The sequence below is a fragment of the Nymphaea colorata genome, chromosome 4, assembly GCF_008831285.2.
Source record: "Nymphaea colorata isolate Beijing-Zhang1983 chromosome 4, ASM883128v2, whole genome shotgun sequence".
Taxonomy (NCBI): domain Eukaryota; kingdom Viridiplantae; phylum Streptophyta; class Magnoliopsida; order Nymphaeales; family Nymphaeaceae; genus Nymphaea; species Nymphaea colorata.
Genome location: NC_045141.1, coordinates 23,118,966 through 23,140,831, shown reverse-complemented (window position 1 = coordinate 23,140,831; position 21,866 = coordinate 23,118,966). Strand labels below are relative to the sequence as shown.

At 39.8% G+C, this 21,866-nt stretch overlaps 3 protein-coding genes across 14 annotated transcripts; 2 read left to right on the top strand and 1 right to left on the bottom strand.

Annotated features, from left to right (window-relative positions):
• The first annotated feature begins 712 nt into the window (after positions 1 to 712).
• Positions 713 to 4,691, top strand: LOC116253711 (uncharacterized). Its single transcript, XM_031628680.2, has 4 exons — positions 713 to 1,184; positions 1,503 to 1,752; positions 4,153 to 4,246; positions 4,349 to 4,691. Exons 1-4 carry the CDS (start codon positions 754 to 756, stop codon positions 4,630 to 4,632), a joined length of 1,059 nt encoding a protein of 352 aa, XP_031484540.1. The 5' UTR covers positions 713 to 753; the 3' UTR covers positions 4,633 to 4,691.
• Positions 4,692 to 6,434: 1,743 nt separating this feature from the next.
• LOC116253755 (probable glycosyltransferase At3g07620) lies at positions 6,435 to 14,310 on the top strand. Of its 6 annotated transcripts, none has more exons than XM_031628738.2 (7): positions 6,435 to 6,783; positions 8,019 to 8,696; positions 8,784 to 8,944; positions 11,606 to 11,954; positions 12,069 to 12,912; positions 13,552 to 13,933; positions 14,140 to 14,310. In XM_031628738.2, the coding sequence occupies exons 2-5, from the start codon at positions 8,061 to 8,063 to the stop codon at positions 12,744 to 12,746; spliced, it is 1,824 nt and encodes a 607-aa protein (XP_031484598.1). In that variant the 5' UTR covers positions 6,435 to 6,783; positions 8,019 to 8,060; the 3' UTR covers positions 12,747 to 12,912; positions 13,552 to 13,933; positions 14,140 to 14,310. The 6 variants fall into 6 exon arrangements, with proteins under 6 accessions (XP_031484598.1, XP_031484599.1, XP_031484601.1 ...); XM_031628739.2 differs by having other exon boundaries at positions 14,137 to 14,310; XM_031628741.2 differs by lacking the exon at positions 14,140 to 14,310 and having other exon boundaries at positions 13,552 to 13,766; positions 13,856 to 14,117.
• Positions 14,311 to 16,775: 2,465 nt separating this feature from the next.
• Positions 16,776 to 20,155, bottom strand: LOC116253433 (uncharacterized). Of its 7 annotated transcripts, none has more exons than XM_031628244.2 (4): positions 20,019 to 20,154; positions 19,439 to 19,903; positions 19,268 to 19,351; positions 16,776 to 18,254 (listed from the first exon to the last, which is right to left on the bottom strand). In XM_031628244.2, the coding sequence occupies exon 4, from the start codon at positions 18,138 to 18,140 to the stop codon at positions 17,037 to 17,039; it is 1,104 nt and encodes a 367-aa protein (XP_031484104.1). In that variant the 5' UTR covers positions 18,141 to 18,254; positions 19,268 to 19,351; positions 19,439 to 19,903; positions 20,019 to 20,154; the 3' UTR covers positions 16,776 to 17,036. The 7 variants fall into 7 exon arrangements, with proteins under 7 accessions (XP_031484104.1, XP_031484107.1, XP_031484103.1 ...); XM_031628247.2 differs by having other exon boundaries at positions 19,282 to 19,351; XM_031628243.2 differs by lacking the exon at positions 19,439 to 19,903 and having other exon boundaries at positions 20,019 to 20,155.
• Positions 20,156 to 21,866: the final 1,711 nt, after the last annotated feature.

The window sequence follows — 21,866 nt, the reverse complement described above, 5'->3', positions numbered from 1 at the left end:
CCCTAACCAGGAACTTCTCCAACAGGATAACTTGTTGCTCTCTATCAATTATACAGCTGATATGGTTAAGGGTACGTGCTGGTGACGCTAAAGACCATGATAGAGACTGACTTCTAGAATCAAAACTGGTTTTCCTTTCCTTCCCCTTCTGGATCTCTCCGTCTGTGGCTTCATTCTAATCATTTTGCAATCGTTCCCCTCGTGCATGAAAGGCATCAATCAGACAATCACATCCTAACTGTGTTAGCCATCTTGTTTGATTGGATGGAACCTTCTTGGTTCAGGTCTTTAAAAGCTTGGCACCATTCACTTTTCGGTCCTACCACATATGCTCACATAGAATTAGAAGGACGAATTTGTTAAAACTTGCAAATAGTTACAAGAGTAGGAGAAAATTTTGAACGGTTTATTAGATGTTCCGCTGTTGTCCCTTGTCTCTGTATCGGTTTGTCAATAATGGCGTATCAGCTTATGTGCGTCACCCACGTAATGTAAGCCTGTTTATACATATAAACACTTAATTAACGACACAAATAAAATCTATGATAGTTAATAAGGTTCAATCAATTGAGAAAGAAAAAACGATCATTATAAAATGATGAAACATGTCAAACTGGTTTTACAAAATGATACGGGATCTTGTAGAAAATGATACGGAATCTTGCAACTTTGTTTTAAAGATGAACTGTAGGAAACTATCCGTGCCAGTCAATTCATAGGGCATAGGCTTACCGTTTGAGTTCTCTTGTCATCATGGGGAAGAAGGATAAGGCGAAAAAAGTCCAAGGGCGGGGCTGTTGGCAGAAGAAAGATCGGAAGCACAGAGGTGGAGTCGACGGGATGCTGAGGACAGCCGGCCGGGCAGTTGGAGCTGCCATCGGCGGCGCTCAGAAGCCATTTGTGGGCGGCGTGCTCACGGTTAAGAGGCACGCCAAGAGCCTCCTCTCCCTTTCTTCTTCATCTTCTTCCATGCTCATCCTGCCTGTCCATGCCAATGCTTCAGCATCGTCGAACACAGGGTGGTGCCCGTCTGCCCATTTCCTCTCTGATGCTGAGGACTGGGAATCAGTTGGATTCGAAGAGGTCGATTGTGGATTTCAAAACGGTGCTTCCTCAAAGTATCTGGAGTTCGGGCCAGTGCCTTCCATAGACGAAGCAGAGCAAGCCGTAGCGTCCCTTCAACAGTAATTGACCTCTCTCTCGCTTTCTCTCTCAATTGCTTAGCCTGGTTGCTTTCCATGGTTTGATACCAAACTAAGGATTTTTTTGGTATAGTTTTTCTGTTTTCCTTTTATTGCTGAAATGGTGGCGTTGTTTGTTTATTGGAGAGACCGGACGCCGTTCTTAAATCAGTATTGAACTTTTGCTCATGATAAAATGAGTTTGATTTATTTCCTTCTTACATGATTTTTGCCGTGTTAGCTAACCATGGTTGAATAAAAATTGTGCCAACGTGGTACTTGATTAATCTATTTCCTTTTTTGTTGCATTTGGTTTTCTAGTGTTGTCTTGCCTGTTGTGCGTCTAGAAAACTCGGATGCTGGATTTCATTCTCGATGGGGAAATCAAGAATCTGTCTATGATCAGGGAGTCTATCCAGCCGCCTCCCCAAGCAGTTCTTTTTCCTCTGAGACAGAGTTGGATTGGATTGAACCTTCTTTGCATATCCAGAATCCCCGAATTCTGCAAGCTGATGGATGTAAGAGAGTTCTTGATGCATTTCGTTTGCTGCATACAGATCCTTCTGTTCAGGTTGGGTTCTTCATGTGCCATCCCATTTCCAACTTAAATTGCTGTCAATTTTTTGTTCCCAACTGACTCTGAGACTGAGTCTGTGTTAGCAATTAGAGGTATATAAACGTTTAGAAGCATGATAAACTAAACGTCTAACAATGGCTGTGGTAAGAAGAACAGAGTTAGCTAATTTAGCAATATGAGATCACATTAATGTCATACTATCGCCAGAGTCGGGTTGCATGATTTAAAATTGGAACTCACAGCTGTAATAATTGTGAAGGGACTCTACATCACAAAATTAACATTCTGAGTAATTTATGTTTGGTTCCCGAGCGTTGCTATCAATGCATAAACTATACTAATAATCAGCACTAGATACCTAGCAAAGTACTTATAATCTTATATCAAAGGCCATTAGGGTGTATTCATATGAAAACTTGTAGGCTTGAGTATTGTGGTAGTATCAGTTCTTCAATAATCCAATGAGTTATTCTATTCTTCCCATGTGGCAGCCAAAGCCTGATGGACCAAATTTATTTTATAGCTTTCAATTTATTGGCACTTGGTGTCATGCAAAAGATCAGAGAAAGGCTTTTAATACATTACTTGCTACGCATTTGACTGCCCCAATCATGGAAACAACTTGATGTCATGCTTCTACTCTTCATCTCCAACATTCTCGGCACCAGGTTATTGCAGCATGATAGATCTCATAAATAGGGCATTGCTGCAGGATGACTAATTAGAGCTTCTTCTTCCCTATATGGCCATACCAAATACATTACACTGCTCAATTGGAGTTAACTGTTAAATGTTACGTTGCTATAGAACCATCACGAATGCCTCAGAATGGAGCTATGTTTACCCTTAGTGAAAAAATTTCTGATGGCTGCGGAATCTGCTTCATTTCGTCCATTACCACAATTTACACTCAACTGGTTACACTAGACTATAATAATTCTTTCTGCATATACAAGAGCTTGCATCCGAAGTTCTGACAAGTGCCTCCTTGAATGGAAAAAGTATCCTATCAGGGATTACAGGATGGATAGATTTTGCTTGCATTCATGTTGAGGGCCTGTAGCTATAGTAAGAAGTATGGTCCAACTGATTCAACTATAGAAACTGCAACTTGGCACCCTTTATGGTATTGAATCTAGATAGAGGCCTTCGACGTCAATGGATTCCAGTATTTTCATGCAGCCTTCTTGGATTGCAGTTACTATAAGTTATGGTTTGTGATGCTTGACGATTGAGTGAACCATGCAAATTGAGGCTTTGTTCTGACAGCATGCCAGGATTACCTGGATTTGGTGTAGTCAATGAAATGAGCTCCATTTATGCACTGGTTTCTGATCAAAGCAATGATCAAGCAAGCCAACCACGAGGTTCATCCTGTTTGAAAAAAGTTGAGGAAGCTTCATAAAGTGTCTTAGCATAATAGTTGGTGATAAAATTGAGAACCTGTTTTATCTGATGAATGAAGTAATTTCTGTCGTATAGAAAGAAATGTTTACATTTTCAAAAGAAAGAAGGCAAGTTGCTACTTATTTACAAGTCAAATGGCTCTTAGTGGTGACAATGGTTTCACTTGGCTACTCTTGAGTCAAGGAAAACCCAAAAAAGGGAGCGATCTGAGAAACCATGTTGGAGTCTTGACTTATACATTATACTTATGCTGGAGTTCCAGGAGACCGCTTTAACAGATAACATATAGATCTTTAAGGTAAGTACACCGTACACCACTACCAGTGACCAGGTTCTCTTATCGAAGTTTGGGAAAGGTTCCAGTATGCAACACATACTACCTTTGGACATGGTGATGTTTTCGTGAATTACTAGAAATACAGTTGTAATGTCAGCTGAAATGTTTTTTTTTCCTCGTTTCTAACATGAGAAAAGCTGCACTGGAACATGAGACTTGGTCAAACCGTATGTAAAACTCTAAGGCTAGTACCCACACCACCACACCACCAGGCCTAATGGTGGTGCTCATGAGATTTGAACTCCGACTGCTTTGAGGACAACTAAAACGCAACCCACTATATCAATCATAGTTTCTCTTCCCAAACAAGTGTATAAATAGGTGTCTAGTTCCAGGTGGCATAATTACTTATGAAGTTATGATACTCTGCTCAACTCGGTTATTTCTTAGAAAATGCTCTGAAATAAGTGTCTCCAGTAATCATGGTATCAGGCACAGTTTTTGTGATATTTTGTATTGGGATTTTCCCACGGGCCAACCAGGTGGTTTAAAACCTTGGCAGTTAAATGAGAGTTACAGCAACATATTCAAGCTTTCTTGATTGTTCTAAGCAACTTTTACCATATGTGTTTGCCATCTCTCTTTTTGGCCGCTGGATTTTCATAAAAATTAATGTTCTCGATATTCTGAGCCTCTTTGTTTACGTGCAGAAAATGGTTGTTTCTTTAGCTTCCGACAAGGCAGTTTGGGATGCCGTTATGAAAAATGAGGCGGTACGGGAGTTCCAAGATTCATTTTACGCAGGTCTATTTCTTGTCCTTCAATCTCATGTCCTCTTCCTTCGTCTTTCACGAAAATAAATTATGTGTATTGATTTATGCTTCACTATGATTTTGTGGGGGAAAGATGGAAATCAACTTCCAGATAACCACAGCTCAGACAAGGATCCAACCATCAAAATTCTGAGGTGGATTTTGGAGAAGGCAAAGGAAAGGGTCATGAAGTTTATTGACAGAATTGCTGATCTCTTGGCTGATATTTTCCAACCATTAGAGAAGGGGAAGAAGGAAGATGCCTTTGAAGAGGCGGTGAGATCCTCATTCATGCTTTCAGTAATTGTCCTTCTTATTGTAATTGTTTCACGTAGTCACCGTTCAAGTTGCTTGTTCAATGGCTGCCAACAACCATGAAATGGCCAAAAGTGAACAATGTAATTTCTGATTCTAAAGAAAGATTTATATGTACATAATGCTGGAAGTTGGTTTTTCATCCTTGTAGCTTCGCAAACGAGAGAAAGGGAAATGGTCGACCATGGTGCTTATTATGCATGAAAGTATTTCTGATACATAGTGTGACTGGAATACTTGAACCAGGAAAATTGAGAGCCATTATGAGGAGTCAAGATCCTACCCCTCTTCTTTCTCTTGTTTCCGGAGTTCAGGCTATGTGGATGTTTGCACGTATCTTACTTTAAAGTGCATGCTTTTCCGATTACCCCGCATTTGTAGCAACTACCAACCGAATGGACTGCGTGTTCCAAGGGTAAGAAAGGTCACCTTCCTCCTCGCTTCCCGGATCCCAAAAATGTTTAGTAGCTTGTCTGCGTGCCCCTGGTTTTGACGTGCAACTAGTTCGGGTCAGACCTCGGTTTTGGACCTGGACCTAGATCGTGATGACTTCAACCACAGATCCGCCAAAACCGGGTTCAGACCCTATCTTATAGGGGAGATCTCAGTTCAGTTTGGAATCTTTGGATCTAACTTGTGATAAGAATATGGAAAACGTGTCTTGCCTTCTCAATGTTTTCCAAATCCCACGTCTTCTTTAAAATATTTATTAGAAACAGAAACTTGAAGCAACGGCAGAAGTCGAAGCAGCAAGGGAACTCTTTTGAGTATACCTCTTTACTTGTAACTTCATCTCCAACAAGGCAGAATGCCCGATGAGAATCAAACTATGACGATTCACATGGCGGCCGTTCTACCTGCTGTGAGTTCTATAACAACAACGTTTATCTTAAAGCCTCAGTTTTAATTAACTGACTCGAATCAGATCGATGGCAAACCAATCCGATTCGCCAGCCAATTCAAATTATTTTGCAACTTTTTAAAAAAAAATTAAGATTTTTTTAAAAATTAATTATACATTTTCTGCTTTTAAAATCCAATTTCTGCAAACCAGTGGGGGCATGTAATTAAGGAAACTATTTTCCCACTTCAGAATTATGATCGAAGAAAGGGCTCCAGGTGAAATATTTTCATTTTTCCTTCTACATACTGGGGCCGCTTTTGCACCAGCGGTCCAGCCCAGCCCATCTGTTGAGACCAATACCAATGACGTGTTTGACCGTCGAACTTGGGGAACGTTCGAAGTGTAATCAAGTCGGGCGTAGGAGTTGTTTTTCTTTTTTCTCCTTTCCATTCCAACGAAAGAAAACCGTGCTGTTGAGGGTGTTTGATGGTTTCGAATCTAACATCTTTTATATTTGAGAATCATGGTTTAAGAACAGACTCTCCTTCCTTTAACATTAAATTTGGCATTCTTCAACGTAAAAAAGTAAAATAAAAAAGCAAAATAAGGATCTTAAGTATGGATAGTAGGTAAGACCTACGATCCTTAGTTTGATGAACTGTAGATTTTATAATTTCGGAATCAATATTCTTTGTTTGATAAAGCAATTTTTATTTCATAAAAGATGAGAATTTTATTTCTACAATTCTACAATCCCGACCTCATCAAACGCCCAAATAGACTAATACAATGCACAAGTTAAAATCAGACCAACCGAGACTCGTCATTTCAAATATCGCTAGGTTCGGGTCCAGTGGATCTGGACTAGTATCCACGCTCCACGGGTGCGTGAACCAGATCTGAAAGCAGAGTGGCATTTACGTGGTTTAAAGACAAGCCGGGCCTGGTTGTAGAAGGATTTCGCGGGAGTATAAATATGGCTGCCGTTGCTGACTCTTCCGTTCTTGCATGCAACCGAATTCCCCTCCGATTGTGAGCTGGCCCCCACATTCCTCCTCCTTTTCGTTTTATTTATTTTCCACCGTTAGCTTTCAACTTCTACATTTACTTCGTTCCATCTAAGTTTTTTGGTGGACTTCAACTTTCTTTTTTTTCACGATTTAATTCCGAGGTCGGTGTTCTTTCCTGTGTTTTTTCTCTCGAGCAAGCAGAAGATCGCTAGAGGGATCCCCGGTGATCGGTCTTTCTTCTTTTTAGCTCTCCATTTCTTGATCTGCTTAACTTTTCTAGATCTCTAAGCTTCAGATTCTACGTGTTGTCTGCTAAAGAGATGAAAATTACGGATCAAGTGGTGAGGGAAGTGCTGCAAGGTTGTTTACTTTCTCTGTTCTTTGTGCTTCTATCTTCGTTCACATGTCCTTTCATGGAATCTTCACGTTCTTTCAGTTTTCGTTGCGGAATAATCACGTGCATCGCTTGCAGTACATGTACCTGTTGGTTATTTACTATTTTTTCATTTCTGGTTCAAGTTGTAGGGTAGAAATTGTGTTTTAGTTGGTCGGCTTTTATAACCTGTCGTTGTTTCTGTATCATTTGTAGTTCCTGCGTGGAATAGATTGTTTCTTCACCGAGGAATTTTAGTTTTCATTGTTTTCTAGTTTTCAGGACTTAGATCTTTGCGTATGTTTATTCTATGAAGTGTACAAATCTACAGTATCGTGCCTCATGCTTCATGTTCCTTTTAAGTTTTACCCTATGTGCATTACCACTTTTTTTTTTCTTTAAATTCTCTGGATTTGCTGCTTTTTGAAGTAGTTTCATTCTATTCTGCCTTACCTGTGTGTTGTAGATTTTACAATTATTAGTATAATTCATTGAGGTAGTGAACTGTCTGAATGACCGGGGTCTCAATTTCTTTAGGAATTAGCCTCCTACGTTTCTGTACAGTCAGTATAGATATAGTTTGCAAGATCTAGTTAGAATGGCCACTTCTTTGTACTCCTATCGTTCTTTTCTATTAGTGAATGCTAAAGATCGATATGCACATACATATGTATATAAAAGGAGTATCTTTGCTATAGTCAATTGGTTGTATAGTCTAATTAGGCTATTTCATGGCTCGAGTTGCTTTGTCCTGTTGATATACATGAGGATTATCAACAACTTAGTTTAGCCTTTTATTTGCATTATTTTAACAAAATATATCTTTAACATCTATTCATTTACTTTTACATTTGTATAATACATTTATATTCTGTGCATGCGTGTTTGTGCACGTGTGTGTGTGTGTGTATGCATGACCTATACTCCAACAAGTGTTATCTTGCAGTTGAAGGAATCATCAAAATTCTGCATTTGGTTAATTCTTACATCCTTGTGACCGGCCTGTTTCTTGTTCAACTGTTTCCTGTGTTCATGATGTAGATTTCATTATTTTTCCTTGTTTGATTTTTTTGCGCATCGAGGGAGTCCTCCGTACAACATTGACTGTGGAGCATATTTAATGTTTTTCTCTGATGTTTTGATGGATTTCTGATCTGCAAGCGTTTTAATGAGCTATACCACGTGCCTTTTAGAAATTCATCTCATTCCTACATAATTCCAGGTTCCTGCGATGAGGTAGGCAAAATCTCACCCTGATGTAAAAATGGAGTTTCATCCAATGCATTGGAGATTTGAGACAAAGAAAATAATCTTAGTCATAGCAATTGTGACTACTGCTGGTGCCGTACTTCAGACTTGTTCACTTCCTCATCCAGCAGCATTTCGGCCTCTGTTCTCTGTAATTACAGTTACTACATTTGAGACTCCAAACAACACAACACGGAAGAGTGGAACTGTGCCTTCTAATGTTAGAGATGAACAACTGCCTGCAGTATCGTTTCCAGTGAACCAGCCTGCAGACCAGGCCACACGGGTAGCACCTCAGGCAATTACTTTGTTCAATTCCACTATATCTAACACAACAAGTGTTACAAGCCCCAATACGCCACCAAGCGATGATGGTCTTAGAGTGTCAGATTTTGCTGAACCTGTTTCAGAAATTGTTTATGAGAATAACGGTACTGCTAAAAATTCCAGTAAACAGGAAGCTTCTGGCTCTTCGTTGGCACAAAATATTCTGGAAGGTTCAAGGATGTCCAATTCACGCTCCAATTTCATTCCAATAGGTGCAAATAGGAATAAAACAATCCGTCCGAAGAATGACATACCAAAGTCGAAGCTGAAAGCACCTACAGCGTTGTCTTTTCCTAAACGTACTCGGGCAGATTCTCGTACAAAGGTGAATACAGTCTAGTGTTGATACCGTTGCTTGACTGACACGATGAGCTTTATGAAGGACACTCTTCTTTGTTTCTATGACTTGTAGAATGAAGTGGGATTTATGCCCCCAGATCAGGCTCTTCTATATGCCAAGCACGAGATTCAAAATGCCCCTATAGTTACAGATGATCCTGATCTGCACCCACCAATATTCCGAAATGTTTCAACCTTCAAAAGGTCCATTCCAAATACTCAGCATTTTAAACAGTTAAGCCTTTTCCATTTTTAAAGGGCATTATTTTCTCTGTTTTCTTATCCTAGAAATTTAAAAAGCCGGTCTATCCGATGAAGCATTAGTGGTCACCTGCTATACTTGATTGTGCATATAATTTCACTCTTCCACAATAATAAAATATCTGTTGAATAATCATTGCATGATGATTCCTTTTCTTTTTTGTGATAACTGTGAAATAACAAAAAAACATCAAAAAAGAATATAGAGGCTCGCGGTTGTCAGACATTCCTGTTACCCCAAAATGCCCCACTTAGTAACTACATTATTATTGTTGTCAATTTAAAGTTGTTATTCTAGAAAGGGATAAAAAGATATGATGAGCAGTTTTGCCCTTGTTTTTCTTGTACATGAGTATTTTTTCATATTAAAACCATGTAATTTAAGCCTGATAGAGTAGCCTACTTATCATTTCTGCTTGCACCCATGCTAATGGATGAAGGATGGTAAGAGGATTATCTTATTTACGCTATTTCCTGGATCCACAAAATGTAGGTAATTAGGTTGCTAGAAGGGACTGAACCAGAAAATTATTACAGGGGAGCCAGCTATATATGGTTTCTGGTTATCAAGGCCAAGGGATTGCTAGACCTTTCATTCACTCAGGCCCATGGATATGTGCACTGGCCACCAGCAGCCAGATGTGTGTGTGAGAGAAAGAGAGAGAGAGAGCAGTGGCCTCTCATTGTTCATTTTTTATGGTGAGTCTGTGGTTTTTGGGCATTTTTTGGGGGTTAGGTTTTGAAAACTTCAAAAAGGAAAAGCTGAAGCATGGACTTTTCAAATTATCTTATGGAAAGTGTTCCAATTTTATAAAGAGATATAGGAGGGCCATGTGCTTTGTAAAATTTTTATAAGAGATAGTATCTTATGATATGGCGACCATCAAATGTCCTTTTCAATTTTTTGTATTTGTTTTTTGGGATTTCTCAATATGTCAGGAGAGGTCAGGCTTCTCTGACGCTGTCTCCACTCCTGGTTGCTAGGTATTTTCTATAATCCATGTCGCAGAGTTATTTTGGAAGAGGACGGCATGGTTTCCTAGATCAATTCTGTTACACAGTTTCACCCATGAGATGCTTTTACTTAATATGCATCTTGGTTTTAAGTTTGCTCTAAATTGTGGGGTGGATATGTGGACCTGTATTTAGGAGCTCTACTTCTGGTGGAAATATGCTGCATGCTGAGAGGTTCCTTACATGCTTGAATTTGATGGGTGGATATTTCTTATCCCTGTTATGTCATTATAATGAGCTTGGAAGATGCTAACAGTATGTTCCACTGTAATAAGAAATCAGTTTTCCGTGGAGTTCATCGTACAAAGCATGGAAATTTTCCAGCTTACTAGGGATGTTCAAGAAGCTTTATTATGTAGTCGAATATAACTAAGCACCTACAGGGCTTCTATCTAGGCATAGAACATATATACGCATTTGAAGCATGCAAGTACATGCACCATAAATAATTTGCATGTTACAAAGTTAGAACCGGATATTTGTTATGCCAGTCTCAGGCTACATGTCTGGTGCAGTGGTGGGAAGATAAAATAGATTGAATTAAGCTCAAAAACTGGCTGACCCATACTGGTACCAAGTGCATCTGTTGGTATGACACCAGTAAGGACTAAGGAGGCTTGTGTTATGTAGCCGAAATCTTGTCATAAATCTGTCTAGGTTCAGAACCATTGTCTACACAACATGTAATAGTATGGCAGCGGGGAGCTTGGTGGATTTGCTCACGTGACAAAGGAAAAAGGCAAGTGAGAACATAGTGAAGAATAGAAATGGACTTACCTATGTGCAGTGATGTTCTGAATATAGCATGTGTTGTCAAACTTTTTGTTTTAGAAATTACATGTTAAATATCACTAGCCAATGGGAAAATTTGTTGGGCCATAGGATTAGCAATTGTGGAAGTATCAGTATCTTTAAAATGTAAATGAGAGACATAAATTTCTATTTATTTGGCAATAGCAGGTCTATTTTTCTTCACTTTGCTTACACAGCCGGGAAAAAATTTTAGAGTATCTTCTAACCAAATAAGGAAAAAGGAAAATGGAAAAATTGGTGAGAACTGTTTTGGCTTCCACTCCATTATCTTTTTTCTGTATTACTATTATGGTTGTTATATTATATTAATCGTTATTATCATTAGTAGAACTACAACTACTACTGTTTTTTGTATTTTTTTGCACTGCGAATAACTTAGAAACTTCAATATTCTATACTGAACCTGAAGATCATGTATGCAAGGAAATATAGTAACCAGCTATGTCCATTGTTGGAATACGATAAATGGACATACTCACAATTGTTCTGATGACATTCAATGTCTATGTGGTCAATCTAATATGGGCAGTGCACTTCTGATAGTGATTTCCAGTTCTGCACTATGGCCACATAGTGCTTTCTCTACTTTTGAGTTGCACTGAATTTTGAACTGTCTTTGCTCCTTATTGTCTCCACATGATTCATCCTAATATGGCAGAATGTTTACTTCTGGCCCTGTCACCTACCTGGCAAAAGATAGGGATGTACTATTTTCTGAAAGCATGCATGTATATTTTCCACTTTTATCACCTGTTCTTCTATGAAAACTCATGACAGCATTCTGTTTTTCCATTTCTAAACATTCAGGAGCTATGAGCTCATGGAAAAGATACTTAAAGTTTACATATACCCAGATGGAGAGAGACCAATTTTCCATACACCAGAGCTGAAAGGAATTTATGCATCTGAAGGATGGTTTATGAAATTGATGGAGGAGAACAGACAATTCGTAGTGAAGGACCCAGAGAAGGCACACTTGTTTTACTTACCTTATGGCTCTCATCAGTTAGAGCTAGCTTTGTATGTTCCTAATTCGCACAATATGCGCCCACTTTCTATCTATCTGAGGGACTATGTGAATACAATTGCATCAAAGTACCGGTTCTGGAATCGAACAAGAGGAGCAGATCACTTTCTTGTCGCTTGCCATGACTGGGTAAGCATCATTTTGCCAGCAATCTATCTGAAACTCTGTGATCCTACTTTTGGCTTGAACATTTTCAAATCTTCCTTACATCTCATGGATCTCTCTTTCTCTCTCTCTCTCTAGGGTCCATACACTACGAAGGAACACGAAGAACTTTGTCATAACACCATAAAGGCCCTTTGCAACGCCGATCTGTCAGAAGGGTTTTTCGTTCGTGGGAAAGATGTCTCACTCCCGGAAACCACTATCCGCACTCCAAAGAGACCCCTCAGATACCTTGGTGGAAGACCTGTATCCCAGCGGTCAATCCTTGCTTTCTTTGCAGGAAACATGCATGGACGAGTACGGCCAGTACTTCTAAAGTATTGGTCTGATAAAGATGAAGACATGAAAATCTATGGACCTCTACCAAATCGAGTTTCTAGACAGATGTCCTATGTTCAGCATATGAAATCAAGCAAGTTTTGTATTTGCCCTATGGGTTATGAGGTTAACAGCCCAAGGATAGTTGAGGCAATTTACAATGAGTGTGTTCCTGTGATAATAGCAGACAATTTTGTGCTACCTTTTGATGACATTTTAAATTGGAGTGAATTTTCAGTGGTTGTGGCAGAGAAGGACATACCCAAGTTGAAGGATATTCTTATGGCTATTCCTCTTAGGAGGTACATTGCTCTGCAGAAGAATGTTAAGCAAGTGCAAAAACATTTCTTATGGCACAGCAAACCTGTCAAATATGACATCTTCCACATGATTTTGCATTCTGTATGGTTCAACAGATTGAACCAAATTCAATCTTGATTACCCTTTCACAGTGTCCATCTTTCAGTTTGATAGTTCTTCAGAGTGGAAGAGGACTATCGTTACACATCTTGGATCGCAGAATTAGCTGACGAATATGGAGGTTGTACAGGGGAATCATACTTGACAGGGGCGTGGAGTCTACAGGCTTCCTCTTTACTTTAAGGTATACTACTCTCTTTGTTTATTTGATTAAAGTGAACTTAGTCTGTTTAACTGGGGTAACATTCGTCACTTAGGAAATGCTCCTTAAGCAATCGATGAATGGCATTTTGTTAAACGATTATTGATAGATGAACTTATTCAAATAACTCACAGTTTAACAACCATGTTTTGGAGGTTTTGTTTCTAAAGACTGCTGCAAAAATCACATCAGAAACCCCTTGTAAATGTTTGTGGCTTAGGTGCTGATAGCCAGCTTCAATTCACGTGTCGTAGTTGTTTTCCTGCTGATTCTTGCCCTTGAACCTTAAATCTCATGATTAGATATTTCTTGCTACATGAGGTGAGGGAACGGAGGGTATTTCATACATATTAGTTGCTAAGGCATGGGATACATGAACCTGTAATCTATGATCCATATCAGTGGCCTATTCCTATTGCCATGACCAACTTCTAAATCAACTTCCTGTGATCGCCGCCGCTCAACGTTACTCTGTTATGTAGTTGGTGCCCGATTTGGGAAAAAAGGAAAAAGGACTTACGAACTAGCTCCTAGTAAATGCAAGTCTAGGCATAGAATTAATGAAGCTTGTATTGGGTTCCATTCTGTCTTTAGCATATGTATTCACTTGAAATTTTGCAGGCCTGGTGGCCATGCTTTATGTGATGACAAGATCATGGTAGATGGAAGTGAGATCAGGGCCTGGTGTTTCAGGTACAAAATGCCGTGATCCATAGTCACTGGCTGAGTTGTCATTCTGTTGCTCATGTTACACCAACAAGGAAGTCTGTCGGCCTGGTGGTTTTGCACACCAGGTCAGCTGCATCTGACCTGGTCTATAGTCATGAGACGGCCAGGTAAATCATTCCAACTTCCTGTTATTTTGTACAAAAGGAAAAAAATTTGATATAAATTATAATCCAGTTTTTCATTGTGTCCTCACAAGCTTCCATGTTCTCACTTTATGGTCGATGAGGGTGATCATCCAGAGAATTTATTTCAACACTATGAACACATCGGCGAGGTAATGGTTGGAACAACTCCCTTTATCTCCCCTTATGTATGCTCGTAAGAGATAAACAGTTTCTTTTGAGCATTCGCGGCAGAGATAAGGAGTTATTTGACTGTTCCATAATTGGTTGGTTGTATATGTGTTTGTGTGTACAAATTCTTAGAACTCAGTTCAAAGATATAGACCCTTTCAGTAATGGTGTCTTTTCATTCCAGAAGATTTGCATTCTGATAGTCTATGGTGATGTCAATTCCATGGATCGATCCAAGGATCTTTACTTCCACAAAGGCATTCAATATGGTCCAAGGATCTTTACTTCCACAAAGGCATTCAATATGGTGGCACCTGTTATAATTTACCCTTTTTGATGTCAACGGACTTTTGGAACTTTTACTGTTATGACATCGAAACTTATCTATATGTCATGTTACATAATAAAGCATATAATTGCCAGGCAAACAAACTGCAATAAAATTACAAAAACAGTTCTAGAGTAGTCAAATAAGAGAAAGAAGACTGAAAAGAGGGCGTTGATGGTTTGATTCTGGAATCATAATTTCTCCTCAAACTAGAATGAAATCAAAATTTCATACTCTGCATTATCATCAAGATAACTACTGATGGAAAAGAAGAACACTTTCTCATTTAGCTATTTTAGTTAAGAAAAAAGCAGTCAACGGGTAGCACAGCCCATTCCCATGTGTCCCGACTTCCACAAAACCGACTTATGAATATATTCAATGCCTAACACCTATTTGCTTCATACCCGGAAGTATTTTAAACAATAAAGCATTTTCTGAAAAAGGATTCATATTTATGGATACTTCAGATACGCGCCTCGCTTGTCTGTTTTTTTCTAACAATCGTCAAAGGTAGACTTGAGTTAAATCACGAAACACGTAAAAGCCTGTGGCAGCTTTTATTTTTGTAGTGAAAACGGAAAAAACATCATTGCCAAGTTTTATTGTCTTAAATCGTCGCTTAATTTAGAGTTGAAACCCCCCACTTGAACAAGCCTGGGCTTAATTTAGCGGATGATAAGTTTGTCCACAAATTGCACCGATTTATTTGCTTTTTATTGCAGCCGGAAGAAAATGCGGAATCACAAATGTGATGTACGGTCACCTAAGAAAAGATTGTGGCAGAGAGTTGCGCTTGCTTTTGAGTGAAATATCAATCTTTTCTTTTAAACCAGAGTTCTGATGCACCGATCACCAAAAAACAAACAGTACGTTCAGCTCATATGGTGTAGCATCAACCCGTGTTCCAACAAGATAAGGGGAAATTTTCATTTAAGGGACCATAATCTTGGCCACAATTTCATACCCTATCTTTCTCAAAAGCATTATCTTGGCCTGGTCTGCGAAGAAAATGGCATTCATGTGCTTTTTCACGAAAAGTAAAAAGAAAAAAATAATTTTAGGTTTAAAAGAAAAAAAACTTAGAAGCACAATGTTGGCAAATACGAGCTTTCACGTGTTCTAACATGTCATGATGACGGCCCTTTTCTGGCAGTAGTCAGAACAGTTGAATCCTGTACGAGGAAAATCAAATACGTGAGTCCCCATAAGAAGGGATTAAAAATCCCGCTAAGATAAAACTTGAACGCTTAGCATGGCAATGACGTACTCGATCTGTTAATGGATGTCTTATGCAAGGGCCTCAGCAGAGGGCTGTTGGTTATTTGTTTTCTCCTCTCTTGTCAACACTCCAGACCGATCTGAACAAATGCAGGCCTTAGTTCTGTTTGCTAAGTCACAAGTTGCCACGCACTTGACCGAGTATTAACAACAATTGAAGTCTAAAACGTTCACTGATTCTGAACTTTCAGGTGCCTGTATCCATAATTCTTAACTTTTAAGACGGTTCATTATATTTAAAAGAAAAGGAAGCAGGCGGCAAGCTAAATGGAAAACAACTTGGGTTTGCAAATGGGTCGAATTGGGATGATTAAATACATTGTTAGGTGAGGTCAGGACCGCATCCAGTAGCATAGAAAATTATAAGTCCTCAAACCAAATCTGGCCCATTCGCAACCGCAATACTTTGTCAATTTGTCTATAAATCAATAGGTACAAGCCAACTAATGGTTTGAAAAAAAAAAAACCAGAGTGAGAGAGAGAAAAAAAATGAAAGTTCATAACAAAATATAGTGGCGTCACCAAACAACTGTAACAAAAAGAACAGATGAAAATGACAAAAGAGAAACATAAGCAAAGAAAGTAAGAGCAAATAAACAAAACAAGACAATAAGGGGGTGGGGGGATGGGAGAAAAAAAGAACTAGTTAGAGGCAGAAGTCATCCTGTGCCCAATAAGAAGAGCAAGGTGAACATTTGCATTCTCACTGCATCCAACTAAAGCAACACTCACTGATGTGTTTCTGAACATACGATTATTATACGCTCTTCCCAAACCCACCACCAATAGTAAATGAGCCAAGATCGCCAGGTGAATTGTCAACCACTGGTGACTGAAGGTGAAGGAGAAAATGAAAAAGAAGTTGAGATCGAGAGAAAGAGGACGGCTGTGGTCTGGGGAGGAACCTTCTATGTCATACAATCTATTAGAAAGACAAATAGATCTAAATATGAATAAATTACATGGAGAGTTAAACTGATTTATTGACTACAAAATTGGATTACAATCGAATCTGAACCTGGAGTTGAACATTCGGAAAATTTTGATATTTCAGTACTTATTGTCCTTTCTGCTCATGGGTCCTCTTCAGCACGCCAGGTACCGATAGGTACTCCACACAGAAACAAACTCCTAGAAAATTTTCAGCGTACTCCCACAACTAAAATAACCAAGATCAGCAATCTCAGAGGTCATCAAAAAAATTACCAAGTAGCTAGAAAACCAAAGCTCCTTGCCTTCAAATTTGCTCATTCTCATCCCCACTAACGATAAAGGTACAGTACAATACCATTAAACCTTATCAATGGCAGCCAGTTATGACAGAAATTACAATCTTCCTCCCTTTTACTAGATTGTGGTGACTGCCCTAAAGCAATACGGCAAAAGTCACCAGGTAAATCTCAGAAGGATGGGCAAAATGAGAAAGGGAGAAAGAATCAGACGGCTAAAAGGAAAAAGAAAAAATGACACGAATCTCAGCCTGTGATCATGGTGCCAGCACCCTCGTCGGTGAGGATCTCGAGCAGAAGAGAGTGTGGCAGCCGGCCATCGATGATGCTTGCAGTCTTCACCCCTTGAGCCAGCGAACGGATGCAGCAGTTCACCTTGGGTATCATTCCGCCGGAGACCTTCCCTTCCTCTATGAGCCGCTTCACCCCCTTGAGGTCTACCTCCTTCACTATTGTCCCCGGGTCTGTCCGATCCATCAGGATCCCCGGCACATCCGTCAGCAATATCAGCTTCTCTGCTCCTACCGCCGCCGCCACCTCCCCTGCCACCGTATCGGCATTGATGTTGTACGCCTGACCCGCCTCGTCGGCAGCAACAGAAGCCACCACAGGGATGTGGCCATTTTCGATGAGAGCATGGAGGATCTTGGGATTAATGCTAGCAACGTCACCAACAAAGCCAAGACCCGTAGCAGCAAGGTTTGGTCGGGCGGTGAGAAGGCGGCCGTCCTTGCCAGAAAGGCCGACAGCGGAGCCGCCGGACTTGTTAATGAGGGAAACAAGGGCCTTGTTGACCTTACCGACGAGAACCATCTCGACGATCTCCATGGTGGCGGCGTCGGTGACTCGGAGGCCGTTGAGGAATTGGGGCTCGATTGCGAGTCGCTGAAGCCACTGGTTGATCTCTGGACCGCCGCCATGGACGAGGACCGGTCGCAGGCCGACGCAGCTCAAGAGGACAAGGTCCTGGACGACGCCCTGCTGGAGGGCATGCGACTTCATCGCTGCTCCTCCGTACTTGACGACGACGGTCTTACCATGGAACTTTTGGATGAAAGGGAGCGACTCGGAGAGGATGTCCACCCGAACTTGAGGGGAAGATAAGGTGGACACGCCGACGGCATCGGAAGGGGTAGCGACGGTGTTAGATGCTGTGACGGCGGCAGCGGCAGTCTGAATTGGTTTAGGGTTCTGGAAGGTGCATTTAGGGGTGGTGGTGAAGAGGGTTCTGGTTTGATGCTGGCCGTTGGTGGGGAGGTGGAGAGTTCGAGGAGGGAGGAAGCTTTTCTTCAGGGGTGAGTGTTGGCATGTGGGGAGGTAGGTGGTGGCCTTGGGAACAGACGCCAACATGGCTATGGTTCTTGAACAAAGAGAGCAAGAGGTTCTTGTGAGGAAGAAGCCGATTCTTGAGGGGAACAAAGCCGCTAAGGAACTCTATCGCTCCGGAAATTCTCTCTTTCTCAGCTGAAAAAGGGAAATACACAAGTGATGAGTCCTGCTGACTCACTAAGCAGCAGATCATATAAATCGAAAGACAGTGGAGAGATCACTCTATATAAACAAGCATTGAAGCATAATTCTTAGAGCTGTTTTACGCTTGGAACTTAAATGTTTACCATTGAACTCACTTAAAATTTAGTTGACTGCTATTAGACTTGTAGCTTTCATGTATCAATCTCTTTCTTGGAGTTTGTTTATATTACCGCAAAAGAGACTCGCTCCCACTCAAGGTTCCACTCTTTGCAACGACTGGTGACCTCTCTTTTTTTTTCAGGACACAAACGGGTTTTGGAAAAATGGAAAATTTTTTCCGTTTCTTCAATTCCAGAATTTTTTTTCTGGAATTTTTTTTCCAGAAATTTTTTTCTGGCCATCAAACGGCCCCTTAAGAGGACACGCCGCTTGACAGACTATCGTTGGTCACCATCCTTAGGCAGCTGTTGCAAGCAGTCATGATAGAGAATCAGAGATCATGACTTGCTAAAAGATTTTAGTAGTATTCTGATAAATTTGTCTTCTCATTACAACTACTTGCTTTCAAATATATCAACTTCTATTAACTGAATTTTTGCCTCAATTATCGAATGACTGATTTCTTAACAAGTAAACATAGCCATTTTTAAATCATAATTCCAACCCTGCTTGTACACTTAATTTAATTCTTTCATCAAACAACTCAATCATACATAATATAATGAGATAATCCTAACAGATGCTTTAAACAACTTCAAATAGCCATGACCACCTAAATATTTTAAATATATTTGGCATATAACTCAACAATTCACGGTTAAACAAGGGGTCAAATATGCTCCATTTGCTATATTTATCTCTTTCATGATCTGTATATCAAATAATTAAATATCTTATAACCAAACATTAAAATTCAGCTATGCTAACAGTCTGTTGCATGTTTGAACAAATCCATGCATTAACAAACTAAACAATCAAGAATATGTACTTTAGATGAACCATACTAAAATCTGCTCACAGAAGAAGGAAATACTATTCAGTACGTTCCCCAGGCATCTCCTTGGGTGTGGTTTCCCAATCCAGCCCACCTATTGACAATTAGACAGTATAATTAGAAACTCGACATACTAGACCAAATGCTTAAAATCTAGCCCCAACGAGAGTTAGATACAAACCATTACTATGCAAGTAGGTTCCAGCCCTTACAATGACATACAAACTCTAAGTAAGGTTCTAGGAGGGACTGCACGCTGCCATAGCCCCCTCAAGAGAACGACAATATTAACTCCCTTACTGTATGCTGAAACAAACTTCTCCTTCAAGCTCACCCCGTTCAACTTATCAATGGTAGAATAATACACATCTCAGTTTCAGATAAAACCTCAAGAATTACCAATCTGCAGATGACTAGAAAAGCACTCCAGGGGCTAACCATACGTAACACAGCCCCCTTGCTAGCCCAAAAAGGATGTTCCCTCTTAAACTATACTGCAAATCAATTTCTCTAAGCTCAGTTTGTTCGGTTTCTCCCTGTCCAAGCAAACCCTTAACTGAATTGAGGAAGTCTCCAAATATTCTAACCGTATGATTCATTCAGTCCTCTATAGTCAAGAATTACCATCTCCATCAAGAACCTCATCCTAAGAGTGATAAGAACCATATTCTCAATCATAAATTAACAAGACAGAGATTCAAACTTCTAATCTTAGAAGGAATGTAAAAATTGAAGAATGAAATGAAAATCGGAAGACCTACCTCCACCACCCTCCCTCTTCACCTCTATCTCTCAATCCCTCGTCTGCTCCCTTCCTGCCTCGTCTCTTCTCTCTCGATCTCCCTCTTTCTCTCTTCACCTCTCCCGCTCTTTTTCTCACTCTCTTCAACCCTCTCGGTTTTCGTCAGAAAATAAAGAGAGGAAAGGCGGTAGGGCTCGACAAGCGCTCCCCTCTCACCAAATTTTCAAAATCGACTCGCATATTATGCATTATTTCCAAAAAAAACCTTAGTTTTAAAACTTTTCTACTTTTACGAGAAGAGTCTAGTCAACCACTTCTGAACAAGTCATCGGCCTTGGACGTTTTTTAATCTTTCCCTTTAGTTCGCATAAGACAATCTGTGGCGTTTTTTTATGTTTTTAATTAAAGTTTTTAAATTTTAATTATAATTAAATATTATTTTTTAATGTAAAACAAGTAAATTTTTTTAAAATTTACATATAAACTTGAAAAAATATGAGTTGAGGTCAGAACCCACAAAAGGTGAAACACCATGCGAATCGTACATTAAGGCTGCCGAGCCCCATCTATTTGGACAGAAAGTGGCTATGAAGTATGAACTTGAACCCAGCACCAGGGAGCCTGAAAAAATACCTCCAAACACAGATTCACCGGCAATTGGGGCTCGAGAAAGGTTACAATGGGATCCTTTTCTTTTTCGTTAGAAGTTCCACACAACTTTCCTATTAAATTAAATTTGATATTTTGTTGACCGGCCGCCTTGGAGTATCTTTTATTCCTTCATAGATAATGGGAGCAAATACGAATTTCAATGAGAGTAGGAAGAAGATGGTGGAGGTGATCAATAATGAGCAGCGACAACAAAGGTAGGTGAAGGCTCAGCCCCTTTTAGATCGCCGTCTTGTGGATAAGAATGAGCGATCGTTTGTCTTTTTTCCTAGACGCACCTTGATTGAGAATCTTGTAGATATTTTAGGTTTAGACTACATCTGATTAATATTGAGATGGCACGGCAGGCTAAATTTTAAAAGATATTTATATGTAAAAAAAATAAAAATTAATCAAGTCTTTTATATGTAAATATAATAAAAAATTTATGAGTTCCGCCACCAACCGGCTCTAAAAAATTCAAGTTGCATTTCTTATGCTTGTCATGCACCCGAGAAGTTGACAACTTTAATATACGAAACCGAGCCATGGTGATGGTGCTTTCACTTATTATTCTTTGTTCTTTAATAAAATTTCGAACATTTTAAAATGTTATTACTTTACTTAGGAGTGGCCGTATAGTACTCGTTCGTGGCTTCAACCTCGCCGGCCAGTAAAATGGCCTTTACTAAGCGTTGTCTTTAGAAGCATGTGATGGTGTGGATGATGTATAATTTGACATTCTCAAGTGGGGGGAGCCATGCTTCCACCTGCCCGACCCCTCTTGCCATTCATTCCAACAACAAAGGATAGATCGGACGCCTCAATTGTTACTTTCATTTTTTTTTTTTCTGAAAAATTGTGTCTAATTTTTTTGCCAATCGCATGAATTGAGTTGATTTTGGGTAATGGAAAGGAGCAAATGCCGGTTGTCTTTATAGACAGCTTTATTGACAATGTCATCTTTGATTAAAAGGTGACCCAAGAAACGGCTCCTTATGCTTGAAGCTAGATATGGCAAAATCACACGACACAGTGACTTGGACATTCCCTCGTAAGGCCCTGATTGATTTGCGGTTTGGAGAGACATGTTTGGACAGAACCATGAGGTGTGTGTCCTTGGCATCAGTAGACGTATTATAATTAATATTCTACTTGGAAGCTACTTGGAGATGAGAAGAGAGTTGAGGCAATGAGACTCAATTTTCCCATTTCTTGT

Bases quoted from the DNA above. Each gene is read 5' to 3' on its own strand.
- LOC116253711 (XM_031628680.2), top strand. From the start codon at position 754: ATGGGGAAGAAGGATAAGGCGAAAAAAGTCCAAGGGCGGGGCTGTTGG. The intron at 1,185-1,502 runs GTAATTGACCTC...TTGGTTTTCTAG, and splicing joins GCCGTAGCGTCCCTTCAACA to TGTTGTCTTGCCTGTTGTGC. The intron at 1,753-4,152 runs GTTGGGTTCTTC...GTTTACGTGCAG, and splicing joins ATACAGATCCTTCTGTTCAG to AAAATGGTTGTTTCTTTAGC.
- LOC116253755 (XM_031628738.2), top strand. From the start codon at position 8,061: ATGGAGTTTCATCCAATGCATTGGAGATTTGAGACAAAGAAAATAATC. The intron at 8,697-8,783 runs GTGAATACAGTC...TATGACTTGTAG, and splicing joins GGGCAGATTCTCGTACAAAG to AATGAAGTGGGATTTATGCC. The intron at 11,955-12,068 runs GTAAGCATCATT...CTCTCTCTCTAG, and splicing joins TTGTCGCTTGCCATGACTGG to GGTCCATACACTACGAAGGA.
- LOC116253433 (XM_031628243.2), bottom strand. From the start codon at position 18,140: ATGTTGGCGTCTGTTCCCAAGGCCACCACCTACCTCCCCACATGCCAA.